Here is a 24094-nt window from a genome sequence, read left to right on the forward strand (position 1 = left end):
TTTTGCTGCCACACTGAAATTCCCATTTTTATTTTTATTTAAAGTGCTTTCGAAGAACAAGTTGTTCGCGATTGGTACGGTAATTATTGCTTTTCTGATGTCATCGGTAATAGCTTTCTACCTATACAACTTGACCCAGGTACGAATTAAACAACAAAACTCCAAAAACTACTGACATTTATTAGTGTATTAAGTTCATGCAAACATGAAAGAATCTACAATGACCCATATATATACATACATACAAGGAATAAATAAATATTCAACATTTACACTCAATAAATAGCTGACACAAATCGCCAAAGAACATTTCAACGAGATGGTAATAGAGAAGAGTGTAGGATCAGTCAATGACTTCCAAATCTATCAAAAAAGATCTTATTTTAAAATATTTATCAACTCTCAAATGAATTCAGTTAGTGAACAATAGAAAATATTAAGAACAGGTCCAAGCCCCAGCAGTAAGAATAAAGATACTGAATAATATTAACTGTTTTAAGCGTGTTGTAAAAATGTAAATTAATATTTTGTTACACAATTTAAACAGTCATGGACTATCACCTTGCAAGAAATATCTGGTAAAAATAGCATATCAATATATTATTCTCCAAACACTGGGAAAGGCTTGTATTGAAATAGTTTAAGCTTGCTGACATAATGTGTAAATGAAATGTTTCTGTAAAAAATCTGCATTACTATTGAAATTTGTCTAGTGTGAGCAATAAGTTTGTATTACAACTGGAATGTCAATTTGCATATTTATTTGAAAGTGAAGGCATATATTCCAAAAGCAGTAAAAAAACCACAACAGCATACAGGCTAAAATAGGTCACACTTTTCGACTAATGCCCGGTATTTTAACAGTATTCTTAATGTCAATATTTGTTGATTGTTATAACATGTTCAGTTTGTTTTTCAGGACATTGAATTCATAAAACTGAACTTCTTTTATTTATGTTCATTAGCAACAATAAAAAACATACCAACGTTAAAAAAACTGTGCACGAGTATCATCTTTATAAAGGTGAAGTAGCATGCGTAAAAAAGTTCAGACACTAATGTTTTTATAACTAGGCTTAGACAATACTGCAGACTGTTATAATTTTTAAATTTGTTGGTTTTGTTAAAGCCTCAAGAAATTTAAACAATCTATATTATTAAAGTGTATTCAAAGATTTGACTAGCTAATAAAATATTAATAATATACAAGTTGAATAAATGTATACAGTAAACATCATAATAAATATATAACCACATACATTTAATACACAGCCGTGATGTAGGAATTTAATATAGTGATTACACAATAATTTGACAGAGGTTTAAATTCGTGTGCATAAGAGATTTATATTATTAACGGATAAATAAACTCTGAGATTTCAAAACTTCAAATAAAACATTTTAATGTACATTTATTTTACACAAACAATTGTACAAGGAAATCAGATCTAGAGCTAAAAGAAGTATCAATAAACAAAATAAAATATTATATTAACTGATGTATTATAATGAAGGTCAAATGGAAAGTCAATTTTAGGATGCAAATCCTTCATAAATCAGTCAAGAAAACAAGCTGTAGCATGCGTATGTTCTTTGGTGAAAGAAAATGTTTCCACAGCTTAAATGCATTGTGGCAACTACTCAGCCAGAAAGAAAATTTGTGTCATATAGATTCAAAACACTGGTTTCAAGTAGTACAAAAAATTCTCATTTTATGGACTCACATATATATGTCCATTTATAAAGGACAGGTTTTTCTCGTTTCATCACCAATGACATCATTTAACAAAATGCCATTTCTATTATTGTTGATAAGCCATTTTCATTAAAAAGAAATGTGTTGCAAAAGTGGTTTATGAAAATAAAACAAAAACAAAGGAAGTAATCTCCCATATAAAAACAAAAATGGATTGAACAAGTTTTCAATTGTTTGGGATTGAAAAGTTCATGCATTCGCTATTTAATGGTCTTAAAGCTGAATCAGTGCAAGTGTGCCTACTTGGTGAAAGTGTGCTTTATTGGTCAAGTGTGCCTTCCTGGTGCAGGAAAGGTTAAAATATAGATAAAAATATATAGGCATGGACAGATTTTCTATAAGGCATCTTACGTTTAATAGCACACGGTTACATGTAGAAAAAAAATATGAAGCGTTAACAAGGATTTCTTTATGAGTAATGACCACATATTGTACTGCAAAAGAAGAAAATATGTTGCATATAAGTGTTCTTTTGACATATTAAGCACCTTGATAAAACTTGAGTTCTGAGAGATTCTTGTAAGCCAAGTATAAAAACAAAACCACATAAAGGGGCATTCCTTCAGATCTTCAAATGATGATAAAATGTATTAGCAATTTCAAAAAGAAGTTAGTATTATATCCTAAAAAACATCATCAACATCACTATAATGATGCAAATTTCCAAGGTTGCAAACACTGGTATTTAAGATTTTTTCAATAGCTTGACTAACATACAAAGCATCTCCAGGCATCTTAATCAATAATATTTATATTGGCAGAGAAATAATGCAGAAACCAATTAAACTTGAAAAACAACCATAGCAAAATGGAGAAAATGTACCTATGACATAAATAGGCCAGTAGAATTCATTTGACAGATAAAAGAAAAGAATGATAGAGTTTTCCATCACTGAGATTTTTCGTTCAAGCAACCTAATACAATAAAATAAGATATCAGTATGAATTTTTCAAATATATATAAATAGAGATAGGTATATATATATATATAAATACAAATAACAAACAAATAAAATGGTAGTATTAATTACAGGGCCACTTTATCAACGTCCTTACAACATATGATCGTAAAACTTAGATTTTCATGATATTTTTTTCAAATGATATTAAACTAATCACAAAATCATTCAATGTGACATATTGTTTCAAACATATGTATGTAGTGTTGTTTATCTGGCATTCAAACCTTTAAATCACAAAACGGACTAAATATTAAAGCTTCTCTAAATTGATGTTACGATAATTATGTCGTACGCTCGTTGATAATACAGGCCTAGTTTGGTTACAAGAGAATAACAAAATATGGCCACCGATCAACAGAAGGGTAAAATGATCACATTGTTCAATCTTATTAAAAAAAACTTCCAGGCCTTTTTCTAAAGTTCCCACGGGTCTGACTTCCAGACCCATTCCCCGAGCAAAATATATATGATATTTTCCCAATCTGGAGAAAAAAACAACAATCAAAAGTAAAAAAAAATAATAAAAAAACATTAGATTTATTTTTGAAAATCTTTTGACCTCTAAAGGTTCATTCAACATCCTTATGTGTGATGTGAAAGTTTTGGGTATTATTGAAGTCAGAAATCGTTTTTCATCTCATTCAGAGATCAGTATGCAATATTAACAGTCATGATTTATTGCAATAGATATTTATACTCACACAGATTGATATTTCAGCCATTTCAGGTCTTTTGAAAGAGGAAAGAAACATATATTTTAATAATTTCCTCATTTGCAGGAATCGGAAAAGCTTGTTCTTTTAATTGTAAAATTTGCTAATTTTTTATTTAAAACAATTATTTTTTGTCCCTAATGGCATATTTTGCGACGCAAATTTTCCCAAAATATCTAGGGTCTTTTCCAAAATGGGCAGAAAAAGGCCGGACTTTTCAAACAAACCACATGCTGCACTGTACTTTCCTGAACTTCTTATAAAAAAGGTTGTTTAACAAATTAAGTCACAAAAAATTATTGATGTTTCAATTTTTTTGGGTGTTTTATAATGATTAGATTGTTCATGGGTAAAGAAGACTCAATATAGTTTTGTTCCTTAAAAAAAGCAAATATGGTGTGGTGAACCATAAACTTACAACAATATTCTTATAATTCAATACACCTATACAATACCCCATTTTACAACAGTACTCTGAATTGGATACAGTTTATACTAGATACAATTTAAGCCTATTGTCACAACTAACAATCGGAATACATTCTTTGATACAAACTTCGCTAACAAATACTATAATATTATTAAAAGCTCAAACCCTCACAGCTTATTTACGCCCATTGTTTTTACCATATGTTAGAACATTGAATCTGTGAGAGTGCAGCTTTAAAGAAAAGCATTTTTTTTGTATACAGAAAGCTAAATACAAAGTATATGAGACTTTGTCTGCGAAAATAAATCCAGTCGAGAACAAAGCCCCTTTCATATATGCAATAAACGAGTGGCTTAAGCAGACAATCAATTGTACCTTCAAAACACTTTTGAAAATCTCTAATGTTAAAATGTTCATTTTTCGCAGAGGAAATGTATATCACATGTGTAATAAATCTCAGATATAATTTAATTTCAAATATTCTTTTTCTTTGAAAGGGCTTAACAAAACGCTCATGAACTAAATAAGGCTAAAGAACATAAAAATGTTTTAGTCTCTGTCAGAATCTTAATGTCATATTTTTCACACTGCTTATCAAACTGCATAAGATAAAAAGTAATACATTTCAAATGCTTTGGTGCTCCAATGATATTAACGGCTTGGAGTTATAACCATTGGTGACTAAAAGATTTTTACTTCAAAGTGTGAGCTTTTTCCGAAAACTAATACGGTATTTCATGTCTTAGATGAACTGTCGTAATGATAAATTCATGTAGAGATTAGCTATATTTAAAGTTTATCTTAAGTTCATCTTATTGCCATCCTTAATTGATATTTGTTTTCTACAAAAGAAGATCTATTTGTTAAAACCCTTTTCTTTTCTTTGTGAAATGATAAAAAAACAGCTAAAAATCTAAGTTATCAAGCAAAATATGTAAATGCAAAAAACCCTAATGTATCCAATATGTACCAATTAACACCAATAAATTAAAAGGTAAAAGTCGAATAACGTAAACAAGCTACATGTTCATTTCCTTTCAATTTCCAACTAGATAAATGTCTATCATTAAAGCCAAACATAACTGAAGAACTTCCACAAGGTCTGAACAACTGGACTATCCCATGCTTATGGCATTTTATATCTAAGAACAGCTGCCGCACTAGTACTGGGCCTTGGTCTCGTAGTTCGTCTCCGTTGTTGTTGTTGTGGTCGTGTGCGTCTCACTAGACTGCGTGTGAGACGTCGCTCCTCCCCTCCAGGTGCGGAACTGGAAGAATGCGTCAACCACATACAAGGCTGTGGCTGCAAACGTGAAGAACTGAAAAAGAATTCAACAGATCCATCATGTTTGCTTTCTGTTAAAAATATCAAGATTGACATAGTTTTGGTTATAATTCATGAGTCCTTTTACTTTTAGTATAATTAGTTTACAAATGTAGCATTTCTTTTCAATAGGAAATGTATCCAAAAGTTTGTAAAATTTCAAAAGGCATAGAATATGTTGTTGAATATCTAAGTACAGTTGTCATAATAAGAATTATTTTGTCGCTTTCATAATACTGGGATTAGTGAGTTACTTAACACATTTCCTGGATATATTAAATAAAATTTGCAAAGACAAAAGTCAGTTGAGTCACACAAATACACATGAATGAGTTATCTTATTTGGAATTACCCATGTCTTTTAAACATTTCTGGAAATTTAATAGAAAAGCTGCAATGCAACGTAAACAAGTTTTTCAACAATTGTGCAAATAGAGGGCTTGGACAAATTAAATAAATGATGGATAAGAATGCAAATGGAGAAAAGATACTAGATGTTTTTGAACATGCTACCCTATGTTAAAACATGAGCAACTAAGTGCAGACTTTAGCACTTGCCTGTTTCTTGTACAAAACCCCAAATTCAAGGAACCTTAAATGTGACCTTGACCTTAGGCTTACAGATAGGAGTCTTGCTGGTGATACACAGTCATGTCACGGTGTGCCAACTTGTTTTGAATTCCCCAAGTGCATGACCAATTCAAGGATGTGATTGACCTGGCTGAAACTTTTTTGGCCATGGGTTTATGAGGCGCTCTTTGGGTCAAAAGCGCACTGCTGTAGAAGAAAAAATGGCTTTTTTGAAGCTCTTTTGAGGGCTCTCCTGACTTTAAATTTGAAGCAAACTGGAAAATTAACTTAAACATCTGAAAGCAACCAGTTTTTACCTGAGTTTTATTTTATTTTATTTTTTAGGTGGGGGGGGGGGGGGGGGGTCTCTGGGAGCATTAGATCCGCGGATTTCCGCAAAAAGCAAGCCCAGCCACTCGCCAACATTCACCAATCTAATAACAAAAACTTCTGAAAACCTTGTTAAAAAATTATTTTGTTCAAGTAGAGATGTGCACATATAACTTAGGTAAAATATTAACAACAAGAGATGTTTGTCAAACATTATGCCCCCCCCCCCCCCCCCCCCCCCCCCCCCCCCCCCCCCCCCCCCCCCCCCCCCCCCCCCCCCCCCCCCCCCCTGAGCGCCATGTTGTCAGAATTATATGGACAATTGAATGAAATATGCATGGACCGAAATGACAGCTGATTTGTTGCCGTTAAGGCAGTTTTAATATTATGACCATTAAAGTGTGAGGATAGAGTGTGTTATGACCATGACCTTTGACTCTATGAACTCAAAATCCAGAGTCATCAGCTGGTCCCAGAAACCTAAATGACAAGTTCGAGGGTCATGGGTGCAGGCATTGTCAAGTTATCACACAGACAAGTTTTTTTCGTTCAAGGTCAATGTGATCTTGACCTTTGACCCAATGACCTCTTAAATCATAAGGGGTCATCTACAAGTCAGATGCAACTCAGAGTCAAGTTTGAAGGCCATGGGTTCAGGCATTGTTGAGTTATCACTCGGACAACCTTTTACCATTCAAAATCACTGTGACCTTGACCTTTGGCTCTATGAATCCTAAAATCAATAAGGGTGATTTACTGGTCAGGCTTAACATCCATGTCAAGTTTAATGATCATAGGTTCAGTGGGAGAAGATTTGTTAACTTTTTTGCGTTAAAGGTTACTGTGACATTGACCTTGGCCTGATGACCCCCAAAGTCGATAGGGGTCATCTACTGAGCAGGGCCAACCTTCATGTCAAGTTTGATGACCATAGGTCCAGGAATTGTCAAGTTCGCTTTCAAGGTCACTGTGACCTTGACCTTTGACCCCTAAAATCAATAGGGGTCATCTACTGGTCAGGCCCAACCTCCATGTCAAGTTTGAGGGCCATGGGTGCAGGCATTGTTGAGTTATCACTCGGACAACCTTTTATCATTCAAGGTCACTGTGACCTTGACCTTTGGCCCAATGACCCCTAAAATCATTAGGGACCATCTTCTAGCCAGGCCCAACCTCCAAGTCAAGTTTGAGGGCCATGGGTGCAGGCATTGTCGAGTTATCACTCGGACAACCTTTTACCATTCCAGGTAAATGTGACCTTGGCCTTTGGCCAGATGACCCCCAAAAACCATAGGGGTCATCTCCTGGTCAGGCCAAACCTCCAAGTCAAGTTTGAGGGCCATGGGTGCAGGCATTGTCGAGTTATCACTCGGACAACCTTTTACCATTCAGGGTGACTGAGACCTTGACCTTTGGCCAGATGACCCCCAAAAACAAAAGGGGTCATGTACTGGTCAGGCCCAATTCCAAGTCAAGTTTGAGGGCCATGGGTGCAGGCATTGTCAAGTTATCACACGGAAAACCTTTAACTATTCAAGGTGACTGTGACCTTGACCTTTGGCCGGATGACCCCCAAAAACAATAAGGGTCTTCTACTGGTCAGGCCAAACCTCCAATTCAATTATGAGGGCCATGGGTGCAGGCATTGTCGAATTATCACTCGGACAACCTTTTATCATTCAAGGTCACTGTGACCTTGACCTTTGGCCTGATGACCCCCCAAAACAATAGGGGTCATCTACTGGTCAGGCCCAACCTCCAATTCAATTATGAGGGCCATGGGTGCAGGCATTGTTGAGTTATCACTCGAACAACCTTTTACCATTCAAGGTCACTGTGAACTTGACCTTTGACCCGATGAGCCCCAAAAACAATAGGGGTCAGCTACTGGTCAGGCCCAACCTCCAAGTCAAGTTTGAGGGCCATGGGTGCAGGCATTGTCAAGTTATCACTCGGACAACCTTTTACCATTCAAGGTCACTGTGACCTTGACCTTTGGCCTGATGACCCCCCAAAACAATAGGGGTCATCTACTGGTCAGGCCCAACCTCCATGTCAAGTTTGAGGGCCATGGGTGCAGGCATTGTTGAGTTATCACTCGGACAAGCTTTAAAATTATTTTACCATTAAAGGTCACGGTGACCTTGACCTTTGACCCGATGACCCCCAAAATCAATAGGGGTCATCTACTGGTCAGGCCCAACCTTCATGTGAAGTTTGATGACCATACGTCCCCGAATTGTTAAGTTATCACTCGGACAAGCTTTGGTCTACCGACGGACCGACCAACCGAGCGACATACCGACATGCCTGTGCAAAGCAATATACCCCTCTTCTTCGAAGGGGGGCATAAAAATTATTATCAATGTCTACAAAAATCATTTCCGCCGAGTCAGTATTCAAGTAAAGTTATCAAAATGAACTAAAAATTGTTGTAAAAGCAATATTTTCAACCTAGATATCTTTTGAAAATCAGAAGAAATTTAGAAATAAACAAGTATTTGTTTTTACAGGATTGATGATTTCTACAAAACAATTGCAGAGCGTTTTATAAAAAAAAAAGGAAAATGTTTCTTCTGACAAGCAAAGTCAGCATGTCTCAGGATAACAGGTTTACAAGTACCGTTATTGTCCCAATAGATGCAGAATCCTACAAATGTCATTTTTCAGACCCTATTGCAATGTAAATCTTATCAGTAACAATTGGTGTTGTGTAACCTAAGATAAACACACTAGCGTATGGGTTTGAAGAAATGGCCTCAACAGAAATGGACTGTCAACAAAATGTTTACTGATACATTGTTAACAGCTTCTATGTGTTTACAATATGGATTTGTTTACAAGTTTTATGAGTATGAGTTTAATGTCTGGATAAGTAAAAGATACTGCATCCATGTTCCCAGTTATTGAAATTTTACAGGAGCATAAACGCAAGTTTTATAATATAAAAAATGAGGTTTGTGGGTAAAGTAACGGTTTTGTACCATATTTTATTAAGGACAGTCTTTAATAAGTATTTCGCATATAAGTGAATATCATTGTAATTTTTCCGCATGTTACTTACGGCGCTGTTAAGCTCCGCCTATATGGTTATTGTGCTGACTTGGAAGTTTATGAATAGAAAACACTTCTAATTCATTTAAAGTTATATAAAGGGCCTAAACTGTGTGGGAATGCCCACGAAAAATATCCTCTACACATTTTCTAAGGCATGCTCTTCTTTAAGGACAAGTACGGTATATCACTGCAACATTTTACACCTGTTAGAATAGGTAAGTTGTTAGCTTGATGTTTTGTAAGAATTATTAGTCTGTGCACTGTCTTATGTGTTTTTTATTACAAGATTCCTTGCAGCGCAATGCACAATAACTGTCCTAGAAACATTTTCTCATTAACAAGCAAGCTAATTTCCAAAACATGGCATATACTATGGAATGAATGCATCATAAAACTTGTGTGCCAAAATGTTTCCTTTAATTAGCATCTCAAAGTCTTAAACGATAGATTATTTCTCCTTAGTTTGTATTACTTTCTTTTAGCTCAATAGTGACGAAATCTGATAGCTTGTAGATTATAATCATGCTCCAATCTGTTTTCTGGGGTAGGACAGGACTAATACTGATGTTCATATTGGGAGCCCCTGAGAAAGTCCCGCCCAACCCACAATCCCTTATACCTATACAAGTAGAATACTTTCAACCTGTTATGCTTCCATGAATAGTTCACCTTAATGTGAGCACAGCAAGCAGATGCCAATGCTCATGTGTCAGTCATAATCTGCAACACATGCGATTAAGGATGCACTCTTACTCCCATATAAGATTTACCACAATTAACATAATTGTTTAAAAATACCAAAAATGATGAATAAATGTCAAAAAAAACATGGTTCTTATGATGGATACTGAGTTCAATTTGAAAGAAAAGTGCAGAAAACACATTATTTCTACCTTATGAGACGATAGTAGATCACACTAAATCTTTTAGCACTCATCAATCATGTAATACTTTTGCATTTTCAGCTATCAAATTCACGTTTACAATCTTTTTATCAGTAATTAATGTTTCCCATAAATGCATTATCTAGTCAGTTAATGGTTTAACACTCAAACTTTATGTTTGTTATATATGTATATATGTTTTGATTTTGAATAAGAGTGTCACTATGTTACACTAAATTTCTATTAGCATTGATACAAATATGCCTTTAGGTTACACACCACCATTGTTATTTTCTCTATAATTCAATATGAAATTATCATTTTTAAACAACATTTCAAGCATTTCGAGCAAATATAGACTATGAAAAACATTCCATTCTTAAATTACTAGCTTCGAACTACCTCTTAAGCCAATCAAAAATGGGGTCAAGTAATTCCTAAGAAAATATCTTCACTTGAAAAACAAACTCTACTAAAAATTGCACAGTCTGCCATTAAAGTTCTTCCAAAGTGACCTTTCAACTTAGTCCTCCCTCTGCATTGCAAAGGACTAATGACTGTCTAACCACCCAACCAACTGATGACCAAGCACAGTGCAACTCCAATGTAATTAGCATGGACACATATATGCTTAAGTACAGCCCTTAGCTTCATGCTTAAGAAAGGTAATTTCTATAAGCATGCACACATATGATATGCCATTAACCAAACATTTCTTAAGAAACCTCATAAACTTCCGGAGGGAGGACAATTCTATCCACATGCACAATTATAATTATATACCCTTAACCAAACACTTCATAATTTTTTTTTAGTTGTTAAAGACATGCAATGCGACCTTTGCCCCTTAACTTACGGCAGCAGCGCCGATGGAGTCATGCCATTTGGCCCTTGCAACACATACAATTCCAGCAATCAACATCATGACGGCGTATACTGCTAGGTAGATGAGGGTCTGGGAAAGGGAAAGTTTTGAGTAACATTCCGAATAATCATTATCAGTCAAGTGCACACTGATTCTGATAAAGTAGCATGTCAGCAATCACCATCATGAAGGTGAATGCTGCAAGGTATATGAAGGTCCAGGAAAGGGAAACTATGTTGTTAGTCAGGAGCACTGTAATTCATTCACACTCCATATAAGCTGTTGCTGAATGCTTCACATTATTTCTTCATATTTAGCTCCACTGGTAATTTCTATTACAGGATTACCATATAAATATTTTAATTTTTACAATTAAGCCAGGCATACATCAGCAATAACTTATATATGAGTGAAAGATATAGTGGTTAAAAGTATGGTGTTTCAACTCAAATTTTTCGGCAAAATTAATGTAAAACTTCTAACAAAATGTAAAATTAAATTAAAAATAGAATGGACCAACTGTTTTGAACTTAAGAATTATTAGATAAAAGACTAACAGAAATGATTTTGATTCTTTATTTAATGAAGGCAATATCAGTAGCCCATCTTAAAGGGATTAGCTAAATAAAATACAAGCATGCTTCAAAAACATCAGAGGAAACACCTTACCCTTACCCTGAATAGAATATGTTGAACAAGGCAAACCTTGCCTAGCTATGGTGGACAAGTGACATCATACATTCCCATACTTACAGCAGCCGCCCCAATTGAGCTGTGATAGCCGGCACGGGCCGCGGCAACTATTGCCGCAATCAGCAACAAAAGAGCATACACACCATAGTATATTAGCTCCTGGAAAAGTAAGTCATCATTAGTGTCATTGGTATATAATGCATGTCAGAGAAGAAAAGTTGAAATAACTTTCAACATAAAAGTCTGGTTATTGCCGATCCTTCAGATTCTGAACACTGCAAAAGCCTCCAGATATGTAAGTGACTGGGTAGCCAAAGGGCTAAAATGGTTTCATGAAGAATTTAGGGGCCGCTGTATGTCTTTCATGGGATGAAGCATCCTGCCCAGACACAAAACTTTTGAATTTTTTAGAAGGTTCTCAGAGGGCTCTCCTTACATCAATTTGGAAGCCAACTGGTGTGTCAGTACTAACAACAAATAAAGTACAATCAGTTCATTATCAGATAGGCGGAAATCCGCTTATCGCGGACAAATCAAATCCCCGACCTCCTATGAATGGTACACCTTGAAAGGAAGCATTTATTACACTAGTTGTTCCACTGGTAAATCTGTGTTGCTGAAATTGAAGGGAAATATTTAAAATATAAAATGCATTATTTCTGAAATTGATTTAGAAACAAATTGCTATGAGACTTACTATAATAACATGGAATGTAAAAGGACATGTTAACAGATACATGTTTCTCCCACCTCAGATAAGTAGATCCAATAATTTAACCATGCTAGATATTCCCACGGGCGAAGATAAAATGCCCGTATGGAACCCCTTTTAATGGTCACCACATTGTAATTACCTCCCTAGTTGAAGACTGTCGTCAGTAGCATCAAGGAAATCTTGTTTTATGGTAATATTTAGAACGCTAATTAATTATTTCTCGCTTCAAATGTCATAATAAAACAGTTTTCACGCACCATTTAAGAAATAATGCTTCATCTCCTTAGAACTATTTAAAAAGACCGATTTGTCTATTAACATTTACTGGATCACTGCGCGCATATCCATGACAACCACGTGCTATCGCATATCCATACGCAGTTATTTTCACTAAGCACAAAATAGTTCCAGCACAAAATACATTTTTACTTAATTTTGTTTAACCGAGGTGGGAGAAAAAATATCTACCATAGCCGCTCGTATAAGATAGGTTCATCCCGACCCTGGCGCAAGGTGTTCTGCGGAAACTTGGTAAACCTCGTTTCCGCAAAACACCCTACGCTCGGGTCGGAATGAGATTTTCTTACACTCTCGGCCATGGAAGATACTTACAAAGTTGTAACCATGGTTTATATTTGATTTATGCACTTTTCAATGTATTGCTCCACTGAAAACCTTGCACATACCCACTCAGATTATTAAATTTTAAGTTCTCATGTCATCACCTAATGTTACTGTTGTTAAAAAGTGTATAACTCTATTTAAATATTTGTACCATGCATTTATTAAAATAAAGGTTTGAAATTGAGCAATTTATGAAACCAGTCTCTATATAACTTAATAATATGATATAACTTATAATTCCTCTTAATCTTAAATTGATTGTACTGCTGCACAACAAATGCTGTATGTTACATTGTGTACTTGTGTTTATTGCTGCCTTTTTTGCAATATTAGCCTCTATATTTATACAGCAAATAAGTAGTTGCCAATGTCATTATCACATAGACATGGCCCAATTCCGCGCCCAAACATTTTTATATCCCAGCCCCACAATTTTAACAAACTTTTCCAGGGATAGAATGAGGAAAACAAAATTTGCAGTTCACCCTTAAAGCTGCACTCTCACAGATTGAACATCTTGACAACTTTATTATTTTTTGTCTTTGAACGAGCCATTTTATTCAAAAATGCATTGAAACAAGTGATATAAGACTGCTGACAAAAATTCAGAACACAGATTTTCATATTCAAGTTCAAAAATTGATGTTTTATGCATTTTCCTTAAACCGTTAGTAACGGTTTAAGACATAAAACATTAATTTTCGAACAGAAATATGAAAATCTGATCTTTTGTCAACAGTCATATATCACTAGTTTGCAGATATTTACACAAAATTGGCTCATTCTAAGACAAAAAATAATAAAGTTGTCAAAATGGTAAATCTGTGAGAGTGCAGCTTTAATATTGAAAAATGCATTGTTATTTTTTATTTTTTTTTAAATTATTGCAATATTTCGCTGTGAACAGCTCAATTCTGGTAATAATACTTGCTGGATCTGTGGCGAAATCCAAGCCTATACCAAGTTTTATTCAAAATATATATCTTTATATTATACTTTATCTATATTTGCTTAAAAAAACTCCTGCTTCAACCCTACTTACAATGAGACCCCATGGTCCGGGCAGCTTGTAGATGATCCTGAACAGATGTAGTACCAGCAAGATGAGAGTCGTGATAAATGCGGAGATGGTGACAAACTGGACCCAAGCTCCACCATGGCCACTCCAATATGGGAACCAGCACGCGCAGATGAACGCTACTAAGTCAACAACCTGAAACATAATAAACATGCCTGGTTAATATAATATCAGTTCAGCTGTAGGTCTTTTAATATTAATGAACTACACATTACCTGTATGTATTAGACAAAAATGCATGAAACTTGTTACAATTTCAAAACTACTACAATTTTCAGCTTTTAGTACTACAATGTATAACAAGTGTTACAACTTACAACTTCTACAATTTTCAGGATTCCATGCAATGACTGTGGATAGTTCCTATCAAATCCTATAGCAATACTCTCCGCCATTGTGTAGGTGTTTATTCACTGTGTCCTTTCTAATGCACTTGTCCACCAACTAGCTACAAAATACAGAAGTAAACAAGAATGTTATTGATTTCAATAAAAGCAAAAATGAATTTTTGACATCTGCTAGCATTATATCTGAACAAACAGTTTCGCTTTTACTTACACACAGACCATCTTGTATATATTGAACTTGCATTCAATCAATCATAAACCCATTCTTTGCATGTCTTGATATGTACATTTAACACATCTTCAGACTAGGCCTAAAAAAAATATATTTGGTTTGGGTTACCCGACCCTCACCTACGAAATAGGTGCAGACAGTTTGAAAAAAAAGAGAAAACTTTAAATCAAAAAAGAAGAGAAAAACTTTAAAAAACAAAAGTTGTTTGTTTTTAAGTGTGTTTTAATATGTAAAATTATATAGATGCCCTGTGAACGCATACTCAAAATGGCGGAGTTGGGAGAAAATGAAAAAATCTGATACATAATTATGGATTTCTCTATCAGTTTACTATTATTGGTACATAAAATTAAGTCACATGCTAGATTTATTATTTTGCTATGTGATTTTTATGTACTGATGTGGTAATTTGCTGCAAGATTTGAATTTGAAGTGGATTTGTTGAACATCCCATGGTAAATATCAGGACTTAGCATGGATCGGGTTACACACAACTAGGTCCGAATATAATCGGAACCCGCATGGTAAAGGTTAATATGTAGTTTAAAGGCTTGAATGCTTTATATGGAAGATAACCCTAACACCCTTCGCAAATGATGAAAATAACATTCTTATATAAAGCCTAATAAAAAATAATAACAAAAAAGCCTACCTACCCTACCTATTTTTGAAAAGGATGTAACCCTAACCAAACTATTTTTTAGGCCCTATCATTCATAAATGTATACATCACTTTTTATCATTAAGTATGTGAAATACAATGTAACGTTAAATGAGTAAATGCTACACTCATCTAGGTTTAAACTGAAAATGTCCTCTCAAAAAAAAAAATTAATCCAAAGCATAATCTGCATTAAACACATAAACCCACATTTGCACCATAATACTGTTTACACCGGAGTGTCATCAAATCAGCAGAGACATACTCCGACCCGCCCGCCAGTAATACCAGGTAAGTCAGCATCTTATTCATGAATGACTTCACCATGCAGGTAACGTACTGCCACGGGGGTCTCTTGTTTGTGTGCAATCTACATCTGCCTTACATACAGGTGAGCAGATACAGACATATTTATGTGTGAGGTGTTTCTGTTGATTATCATCATCAATCAAATTTGCATTCTCTTTACATGCCCCATCTTAACCTGAGGCAATTGTCACTGCTAGTTTGACTGAAAAATTTGAATGTTTATGGATGTACCCAATTAATTTTGCCTTAAATCAACCTCATTTAAAATTTGGAAAGTTATGGATTGACAAATAAATAAACATTAAACATGTAATTTGCTTTTCCCCTGAAGTTCCAGGAAAAAATAATGAAATCTGAAATCACTTAGTGACTTTAACACACACACACATATATATATATATATATAGTACAAAGTGTTATACACTGTGTAATAACCAATTTGCAATAACTATCTACTAATTAGTTTCTCTTGTGCTATAAAGTTGTTAATTAATTTTGTTATCATTTAATATGTTCTTGTTCATTAGGAAATTATTTTTTTCAAAGGGCAATTTCTTTATGTCATCAACATTATCACAATTTCCCCTTAGTGTATCACTTCCTTCTCTTACAACATTGTTTGTGATGCTCAATTCTTGGTTTTTGGTCTCATGTTTGGTAGTCAATGGTACATGTTGTCCATGATAAATATGTTCCGTATATTTGGTGAGTGTTAGTATTCTATGATAATTGTGTTCTCCTTTGCAGCATTTCTGCCCCCCCCCCTTCTCTGACCATATAATCACCATTCATGTCCCTGCCAGAGGTTTTTCTTTCAGAGCTGTAATCACTTGTCATTTTTAGACAACCCATCTAGCATTAACAACCATGGTACCTTTGAAGTCATTATTTCTTGGCTATAAGTCTGCATTTATGCATTGAACCCCTCCCCCACCCTTTTCCTCGCCCAATAGTGTTATATGTCAGGGTTCGAATTTAACTTTGAGGAGCACTCGCAAAATTTTGCGAGTGCTTTTTGAGGCAACTTGCAAAATGAAAAATCAACTTGCAATTTTATTATTTTCTTTATTCCCTTATAATATTGTCTAATTTAAGTAAATATTTACACCCAAGATATATTATGAATATAAAAAAGTATCAATCTTGAGTGACTAGACTACTAGAACTTGTTGATGGCTTAAATTCTTTTTGGGGGGTACAGATGACTCATCGGATGCTGGTTGATTTTTGATAACAAAGCTGTACATTAATTTGACATTGTTAACTTTGAGGGGGGTATATTTACCCTCGCCATCGGGTAATACCCATTCGGCGAGCACGCTACAGATTTCATTAACTGATCTAATCTATAAGTATTAAAAACAATAACATTATAAATTTAGAATAAATAAAAGCAACAGTGATTACGTCATTTGTTTTCACTTTGTATTATGCATGCCTCGGAGCATCCGTGAAAGATTCGAGATAAAACTCGGCCTTTTCCGTATTTGTTCTATTTTTGAAAACTTACTTGAGCGTGACTCCGTACTGTCTTCTTTACTGGTAGTGTAAACATGCCACTTATAGGTTGTTTACACCTGACTACGTAGCCAAGTTAAGTTCATGTTTATTATACTTTCCTTTTAACAATTTGTGGTCTAGAAAAAGCCACTCACAGAATTTTGCGAGCTTGAATAAAAGTCACTCGCAATTTGCAAATGTCGCTCGCATTTTGCGAGTATACGTGTCTAAATTGGAACCCTGTATGTCCCTTTTATTTTCACATAAATTCATTCTAAGTTATGCTTGATAGCAATTCTATGCTTTTCTCAAAGATAATTTTTAGGCATGCATAACCACATACACACCCATGGCATAGGGCTGTATTTCTAGTTATAGGTTATAAGGGTTGTGTATTTGAAACCATTTCTTTTTGTTATTCATTTTAGTTGTACTTAAGTGATGTTCTGATGATTGATATAATCGAAAATTGATTGGTTTGGTCTGAAGTCGTTGACAATCGATTGTATTTGGTTATTATCGATCATAGATTCAACCAGTGAGTTAATTTCTTCTTTCCTCTGATTATTTGCACAAGTTAAGTTCCGCCAATTTTCCTTTGAGTTAATTTATACATTTGCACATGTTCAGTTGTTATCATAAACATATGGTATTATACTATGTATAGGACGCACTTTTTTACCTCAGTATGTTGGGGAAAAATTGCCTGCATCCTATCTTATGTATTAGGTTCTCTGAGCAGTGACAAAGGGGTAAGTAGCGGTACGGTGTGCACCAAAGAAAACAGCTATCGTATGTAAAATCACACAGTAAACATGTGCATACAAATGGAATGTTTACTTCAAAATGATTTATTGAGAAATAAATTGAAACAAACAGTGTTTACTTTTTTTATAAAAGGGACACTACTCACAAAAACTTGATGATATTCAAGCACTTTAACTGGATTGAGTTATACGGCAGTGGAAAATCGGGATAGAAGGTAAATATCAATTAAACATTGTTCAAGATTTTAACGTTTCAATATTTTACAGCATATTTGTTTTATGCTACTTTTTTTAAATTTTAATTAAGGAATGTGCATACCACAAAGTAGCATTATCGTCACTATCGAAGCTTGTCAAATGTGCGAAGGTGTGAAAAACACCTGCTGTCTGTCATTAGAAACATCAATAGAACAAACTATCGCAATGGTATGGTTCACCGTTGTTTATTCACACTTTGCCACATGTTTTAATTCTTTGCTGAGGATGTCGCCATTTTGAGAACATTCAAGCAAACTATAAGATTTATATCATTGTTCTTTACGATACACCATCAGGCTACGACGAAGGCGAACTTGAGGGCTTTGGGAAAAGCATCATCAGGATGACAGAATAAAACTGTTGTTTATTACCTGTGCTATTATTTGTGCTACTGTTACTTTTTGACCACTCTGTGTCTAATGTATAAATTTACATGAAATAAACAAAGAAACACATATTAGTTTGCTATTTAATATCCCATGGTTTATACTGACCTTTGCCATTTTCATGATCCAAAAAAATAAATTGTCAAAACAAATATGGTGGATACTGGACTTACCGAAAAACGAAGATAATTACCAAAGTACACAAGAAGGATATCAAAATACACTTAATATTAAAAAAAAATTTTTTTTATTTAATATATGTTATAAATGCCTCAGCAACCTAAATTTTTTTGCTCGGATTTTTACATTTTTTCCGCTGCGTCCTATCTTTTGTATCAAGGGTTTTTACCCATTTTCTCACCACTTTTTTTTTGGCTTGCGTCCTATACATAGTTTTACACGGTAGTTCCAAAATTTTTGTTTTCTTCCTACTTTCTTATACTTCTACTTTTATCAGATACTTGATGCTTTTAAATTTAAAGATATATACTTTAATAATATTATAATAGTATCACTCCAGAACTAATTTGATGATTAAACCACTCTAGGGTGCCATTTTAGATTTAAATTATAAAAATTGATATGCTTCTATGTGCCCTTTTTAGGAAGGAAAACAATATCATGCCCTTTAATAATCCTGGATGGAAACACTAGTGCATGCAATCATTAGCTAAACTAGAAGAGGCTACTGACAAATAGAGATTTCAAGAGTTCACCACCATCAAAATATGTCTTTAATTACTATTACATATATATCTGGCTATAATTTGAGTATTAATCTGTTTGCATAATATTTTCTGTTTCCAACATTAAACGGTTTCAATAGCATATGCTTTCAAACGTTTATTAAAAAAAGCCTCTTACCTCTTCTTATAGTGTAAGTGTACAACCTCACAAATATTTGATAATGTCCTCAGTTATGTAGGAAGAAAACGGTCCCTAGACTTACCGAAATACGATTATTTACCGAAAGACGGATAAAATTACCGAAAGACGCATGGAAGTTACCGAAAGACGCCTTCTAATGCATTTATTTTATTGTTTTTATATTAATATTATACAAATACATTACCAAACAAAATTTTAGAGAAAAATATTAAAATATAATGATGTAATAGGCAGTTGAAATTTCAGTGTTCGAGATCGAATTCCGCGTGCCGACTCGCCAACCGAAAGACAGATAAAAGCTTCCAAAATAATCAATTATTCCAATTAATGATGATCTCATAATATTCATATAACTAAAACACACTCATAAAAATGAAAAAATTCATAAAAATATTTACTTATTGTTCAATTGAATAAAGACAATATGTCAGTGAAATAGTTGTCTCCCTTCGCCAACCGAAAGACGATTTAACGCAGGTAAAAATAACTTTATTAGTTGTTGTATTATGAAAATGATTATGAATTTGGATTCAAATAATAGAATTTATATTCTTATGGAAATGTTAGATCAATAAACAGCATTTGAAAGTATTTTGGAATATACTTGAAACATTGCCTTTAAAATAGGTCAAAAATGACGCTAAAATCATTTTCTTTTAAACTAACTAGATCTACAGTATAGTTCAGGGCTTTCAAATTTTAATTTTTGTTTATATGAAAATGAAATAAGAAGTTTTTAAACAGCGAAGTTCTCATCTTCAGATAAATTAGCTTACTTATGGACACTAATAACCAGACCACACCAAATACACAAAATCAGGCGATGTTTAAAACAACATAATTATCACCCGGTATATGACACCCCACAAAGTAGCGGCACGGTTTTTGGGGGACAGTTTGGTATTATTGAAAGTGTGTTAATTTGGGTAAACCCTTTTCGGCTCTGTGACACGTGTTGAGTAAATACCATAATAATTACGCATTAAAGGACCGCATTACGTGTACATTTATATTGCGGGTGATTTTCACACAAATTGACGGCTTTATTTGAAGATCATAAATAACAATCGCGAGTAAAAAGGTAAGATTGCTGTGAGTATTAAAGAAGTCCAAATTAATAGAACTTTACACTCTGAAATCATTAATGATGGATGAGTTTCCTTGTGTTATATGTGTTGTTGACTGTAGTAGTGATCAATGCATACATTGTTCTAATTGTAGGAATTGGGTTCATGCTAAATGTCCGAGCAAGACCTTAAGTCATGGAGTGCCCAAAACCTCAAATTTGTTTGTAAATCGTGTGCATATAGTGGATTATCATATGATGCCGGAAACTCACAACCCAAATTTTCCGTCATGTGGACGATGATGTCTGTTGACATAAGCAACTTTGTACCAAACCATTTTGTACCTTTAGTAAATATAGCCAAATCACTGAGTTTGAATTTGTAAACACGTGACAGTTACTTGTTACAAACAACTGTCCGTCAATCGCCGCTGCACTGGTGACCCCCCAATTTTCTTAGGCCCCATGTTCATACACGACCACAGTGATTTCGAAACATATAGTCACTTTTTTCATCACCTGAAGCTCAAGTTAGGAGTCAGTTCCGACAAATTGGTCATTGGAACTGACGATGAAAAGGCCTTGGTCAAGGCTATTGAATCTAGTTTCCCAGATTTAACGACCCTGTAAGGAATGAGGCAATTCCCCCAAACTGGACAAACAACAATTGCGAGTCCATTAACCATGTCCTAAAACAAACTGTGGAATGGAGGTCACAACCATTCACAAAGTTTGTTCACCTGTCCAATGAGCTAGTTGAAGGTTAATTCAAAGAGTTAAGGTCTGCCATTGTAGGGACACGTACGTCAGAAGACTATCCAAATCCATTGCAGACACTGGAAATGCAGGCTATTATTTCTAATGCACCATGCTAAACCATAAAAAATAAAGTATTTTAACTTTAACTGTTTGATTTCAACGATGAAGATATCTACATAGTTAATAATAAATATTGCACATAATAATAAAACATTTTGTTTGTATGTCTGACACATTTGTTTGTAACACAAGGTGAATTTTCAATGTACATTTACCATAGCTTTTGTCATTAACATGTATATGTCTTTGTCAATGATTTAAATACATATTGTAAGTTAATCATTTTATTTTGTATTTGCAGCGTTCAATATTTATGTAATTTTATTATGTGTATGACTTATGTTTTACGCAGCCTTCCATGTTCGATGTTAATCAAATGTATGTGTCATGTATGTAGAGAAATGATGAAAAATAAAATAAAAATTTAGTATTAAGTTAACTGTATATATTTGTCATGTTCTTACTTCACCTTAAACATATCAATAAATCGTATTTCGGTTGAGAACAGGAGAATACTCTTATTGGCTAAATAAAGGAAATTCTTTTGTCAAAAAACTCATTATTTCTAGATATTTTATAATTTTTGGCTACAATGTGTAAAATATCAAATATATATGAATATTAAAAATAAATACAATAGCAAGCGTCTTTCGGTAAATTTCTATCATGTTTACTCCAGTTTAACCATATCCATAAATCGTATTTCGGTTGACGACGGGAGATAACTCTATTTGACTAAAAAAGGGAAATTCTTTTGTCAATAAAGTCATTATTTCTAAATATTATTTTATAATTTTGGCTACAATGCGTATAATCATTATATATACAAGATTATTTAAAAATAAATGCATTAGAAGGCGTCTTTCGGTAACTTTCATGCGTATTTCGGTAATTTTATCCGTCTTTCGGTAAATAATCGTATTTCGGTAAGTCTAGGGACCCGGAAGAAAATGTTCCAATTTCTGCCAGGAGATCAATTGATTCAATCTTAATTAATCAATTAAACCAAGAGTTATGATAACAGGACTTCCTTTTTAGGTTACAATTCAAGTGCTTAGGACAGTGACGAAATGCTAAAAATAGAACTTGAGACAGAATTGATAACTTGACACTTCCACTATTAAATCTAGGTATATGTTGACTGTTTACACATTTCATTTGCTGAATGACCTGGCCAATTTCGAAACAATCAATAAACACAAAATATCAAATAGGGTTAACGCTAAGAACGAACTGTTTACCAACTTACCAAACAGAAATTCACTGGCTAAATGCGTAAGACTTTAAAATCAAAATATTTGTTGCAATATATTTTAATATTTCTACCGGAAATGGAACGTGTGCAGGGAGACAATTCAAAATCCATATCCGGTTACATACAACTATATTAAGGAACCCTATATCAATAGAAGAAACTCGTAAGGACAAAATAATTCTCAAAAAAAGATCTTATAAAGTAAAATAATTTTTTTATCAACTGTTCTGATGAAGATTTCCTGGAAGTTTCAGGAAAATTAGTTGGTCTGCTCTGTAAATTTGTAGATTATTTGCCATTTCTTGGAGTGATATACATGACATATTTCTGAGAAGCTTCCCATTGGATTTTGGTCTGAATTCCAGGGGATTTTGATCTGAATTCTAGGGGATTTTTATGCAGCGAAATTTTGCTCAATATCTACATTTATGATATAAGAATAAATACAGAAACACACTCTAATTACAATAATTTTTGGAATTGAGTCACTAAAGTCCTTCATGGAATTGCACATTCATATTATGGATGCTTTCCACTGTCAACCTTCAACAGAGCAAGTTTAAAAAAAAAAAAATCAAGGGGATATGGACCCCCAGACAGGGGACCAGGGGATGGGTCGGAATCCCGGTGGATTACCCCCCCCCCTCCCCCCAACACACACACCTCGGCGGGGGGATATGTCAGTAAATTGTACATAGCATGTATACATAAAAAAATACATACTGTACCAGTATGCATGTAAAATACATAAGAAAGATATTCCATTAAATTTTCAAATAATAACTTCATACATGTATCAGTGATCAGTGTCTTGTGTAGAAGTGTCAGGGGCTTGCTTCTATATGAGGGTTACAGTTTACAACCACTTCGCTTGTGTGTCCATATAACCCACTTATTTTCTGCATATCAGAACAATATTTTTTCAACAATTTTAGTCAGCATACCGGATATTGCTCGTGTGCTCGTTCTGGCTCTAAAATAAATTATATCTGAGTTTCAGGACGGGCAATGGGCTGAAGCAATAATTCATATGTAACAAAAAATCATAACTTAATTACTATATTTATTCACTTGACTAAATTTCACATCATCATAGAAATAAACTGATCAAAACGTTGTTAGTGAACTATTAAAATTGTTTATAAAGTTTATGATTAAAACCATTACTTTCCCACTTAAAGGGACTCGTAACCTTTAATAGTGATTTTGAGCAATTCGTTATTGCGCAATTGGTTGATTGACATTATCATGTTATTTTATCAGTGTATTGTTTAAAGGTCAAATTATCCATCACTTTTGAATAAGTCTTGGAGGCCTATATATATAGTTGTTACCATGTCTGATTTCTAGTTGTTGTTGTTTTTCAAAGAAATTGGTTTTCACCCCACTAAAACCAAAATTCTTTTTATATATTATAAATGATTTTTTTCTGCAATTTCGATATTATAAAGTAAAACATATCAAATATACTGTTAGTAAGTAAAAACACATGGGTACCTCATCACCCCTGACTTTTAAGGGAAAGTTTTTTTTTAACTTTTTATGAAACTGTTCGTTTCATTCACATATATTGCCAATGTCTGTTTGTTTTAGTAACCAGTGACA

General features: G+C 34.0%; 1 protein-coding gene across 3 annotated transcripts; it reads right to left on the reverse strand.

The window, feature by feature from the left end:
• Positions 1-166: 166 nt before the first annotated feature.
• Positions 167-22589, reverse strand: LOC128243152 (MARVEL domain-containing protein 1-like). 3 transcript variants are annotated; one of them, XM_052960724.1, is made up of 6 exons: positions 22177-22257; positions 19326-19385; positions 14319-14449; positions 13966-14136; positions 10883-10981; positions 167-5180 (listed from the first exon to the last, which is right to left on the reverse strand). In XM_052960724.1, exons 3-6 carry the CDS (start codon positions 14394-14396, stop codon positions 5022-5024), a joined length of 507 nt encoding a protein of 168 aa, XP_052816684.1. In that variant the 5' UTR covers positions 14397-14449; positions 19326-19385; positions 22177-22257; the 3' UTR covers positions 167-5021. The 3 variants fall into 3 exon arrangements, with proteins under 3 accessions (XP_052816684.1, XP_052816682.1, XP_052816683.1); XM_052960722.1 differs by lacking the exon at positions 10883-10981 and adding an exon at positions 11645-11743; XM_052960723.1 differs by lacking the exons at positions 10883-10981; positions 19326-19385; positions 22177-22257 and adding exons at positions 11645-11743; positions 22484-22589.
• Between the last annotated feature and the right edge of the window lie 1505 nt (positions 22590-24094).

Source organism: Mya arenaria, chromosome 8 (genome assembly GCF_026914265.1).
Source record: "Mya arenaria isolate MELC-2E11 chromosome 8, ASM2691426v1".
NCBI lineage: Eukaryota > Metazoa > Mollusca > Bivalvia > Myida > Myidae > Mya > Mya arenaria.

Coding starts and splice junctions, on each gene's coding strand:
- LOC128243152 (XM_052960723.1), bottom strand. CDS start 14,396: ATGGCGGAGAGTATTGCTATAGGATTTGATAGGAACTATCCACAGTCA. Junction 14,137..14,318: donor TCCTGAAAATTGTAGAAGTT/GTAAGTTGTAAC, acceptor ATTATGTTTCAG/GTTGTTGACTTAGTAGCGTT. Junction 5,181..11,644: donor GCTCAATTGGGGCGGCTGCT/GTAAGTATGGGA, acceptor ATTCTTTTTCAG/TTCTTCACGTTTGCAGCCAC.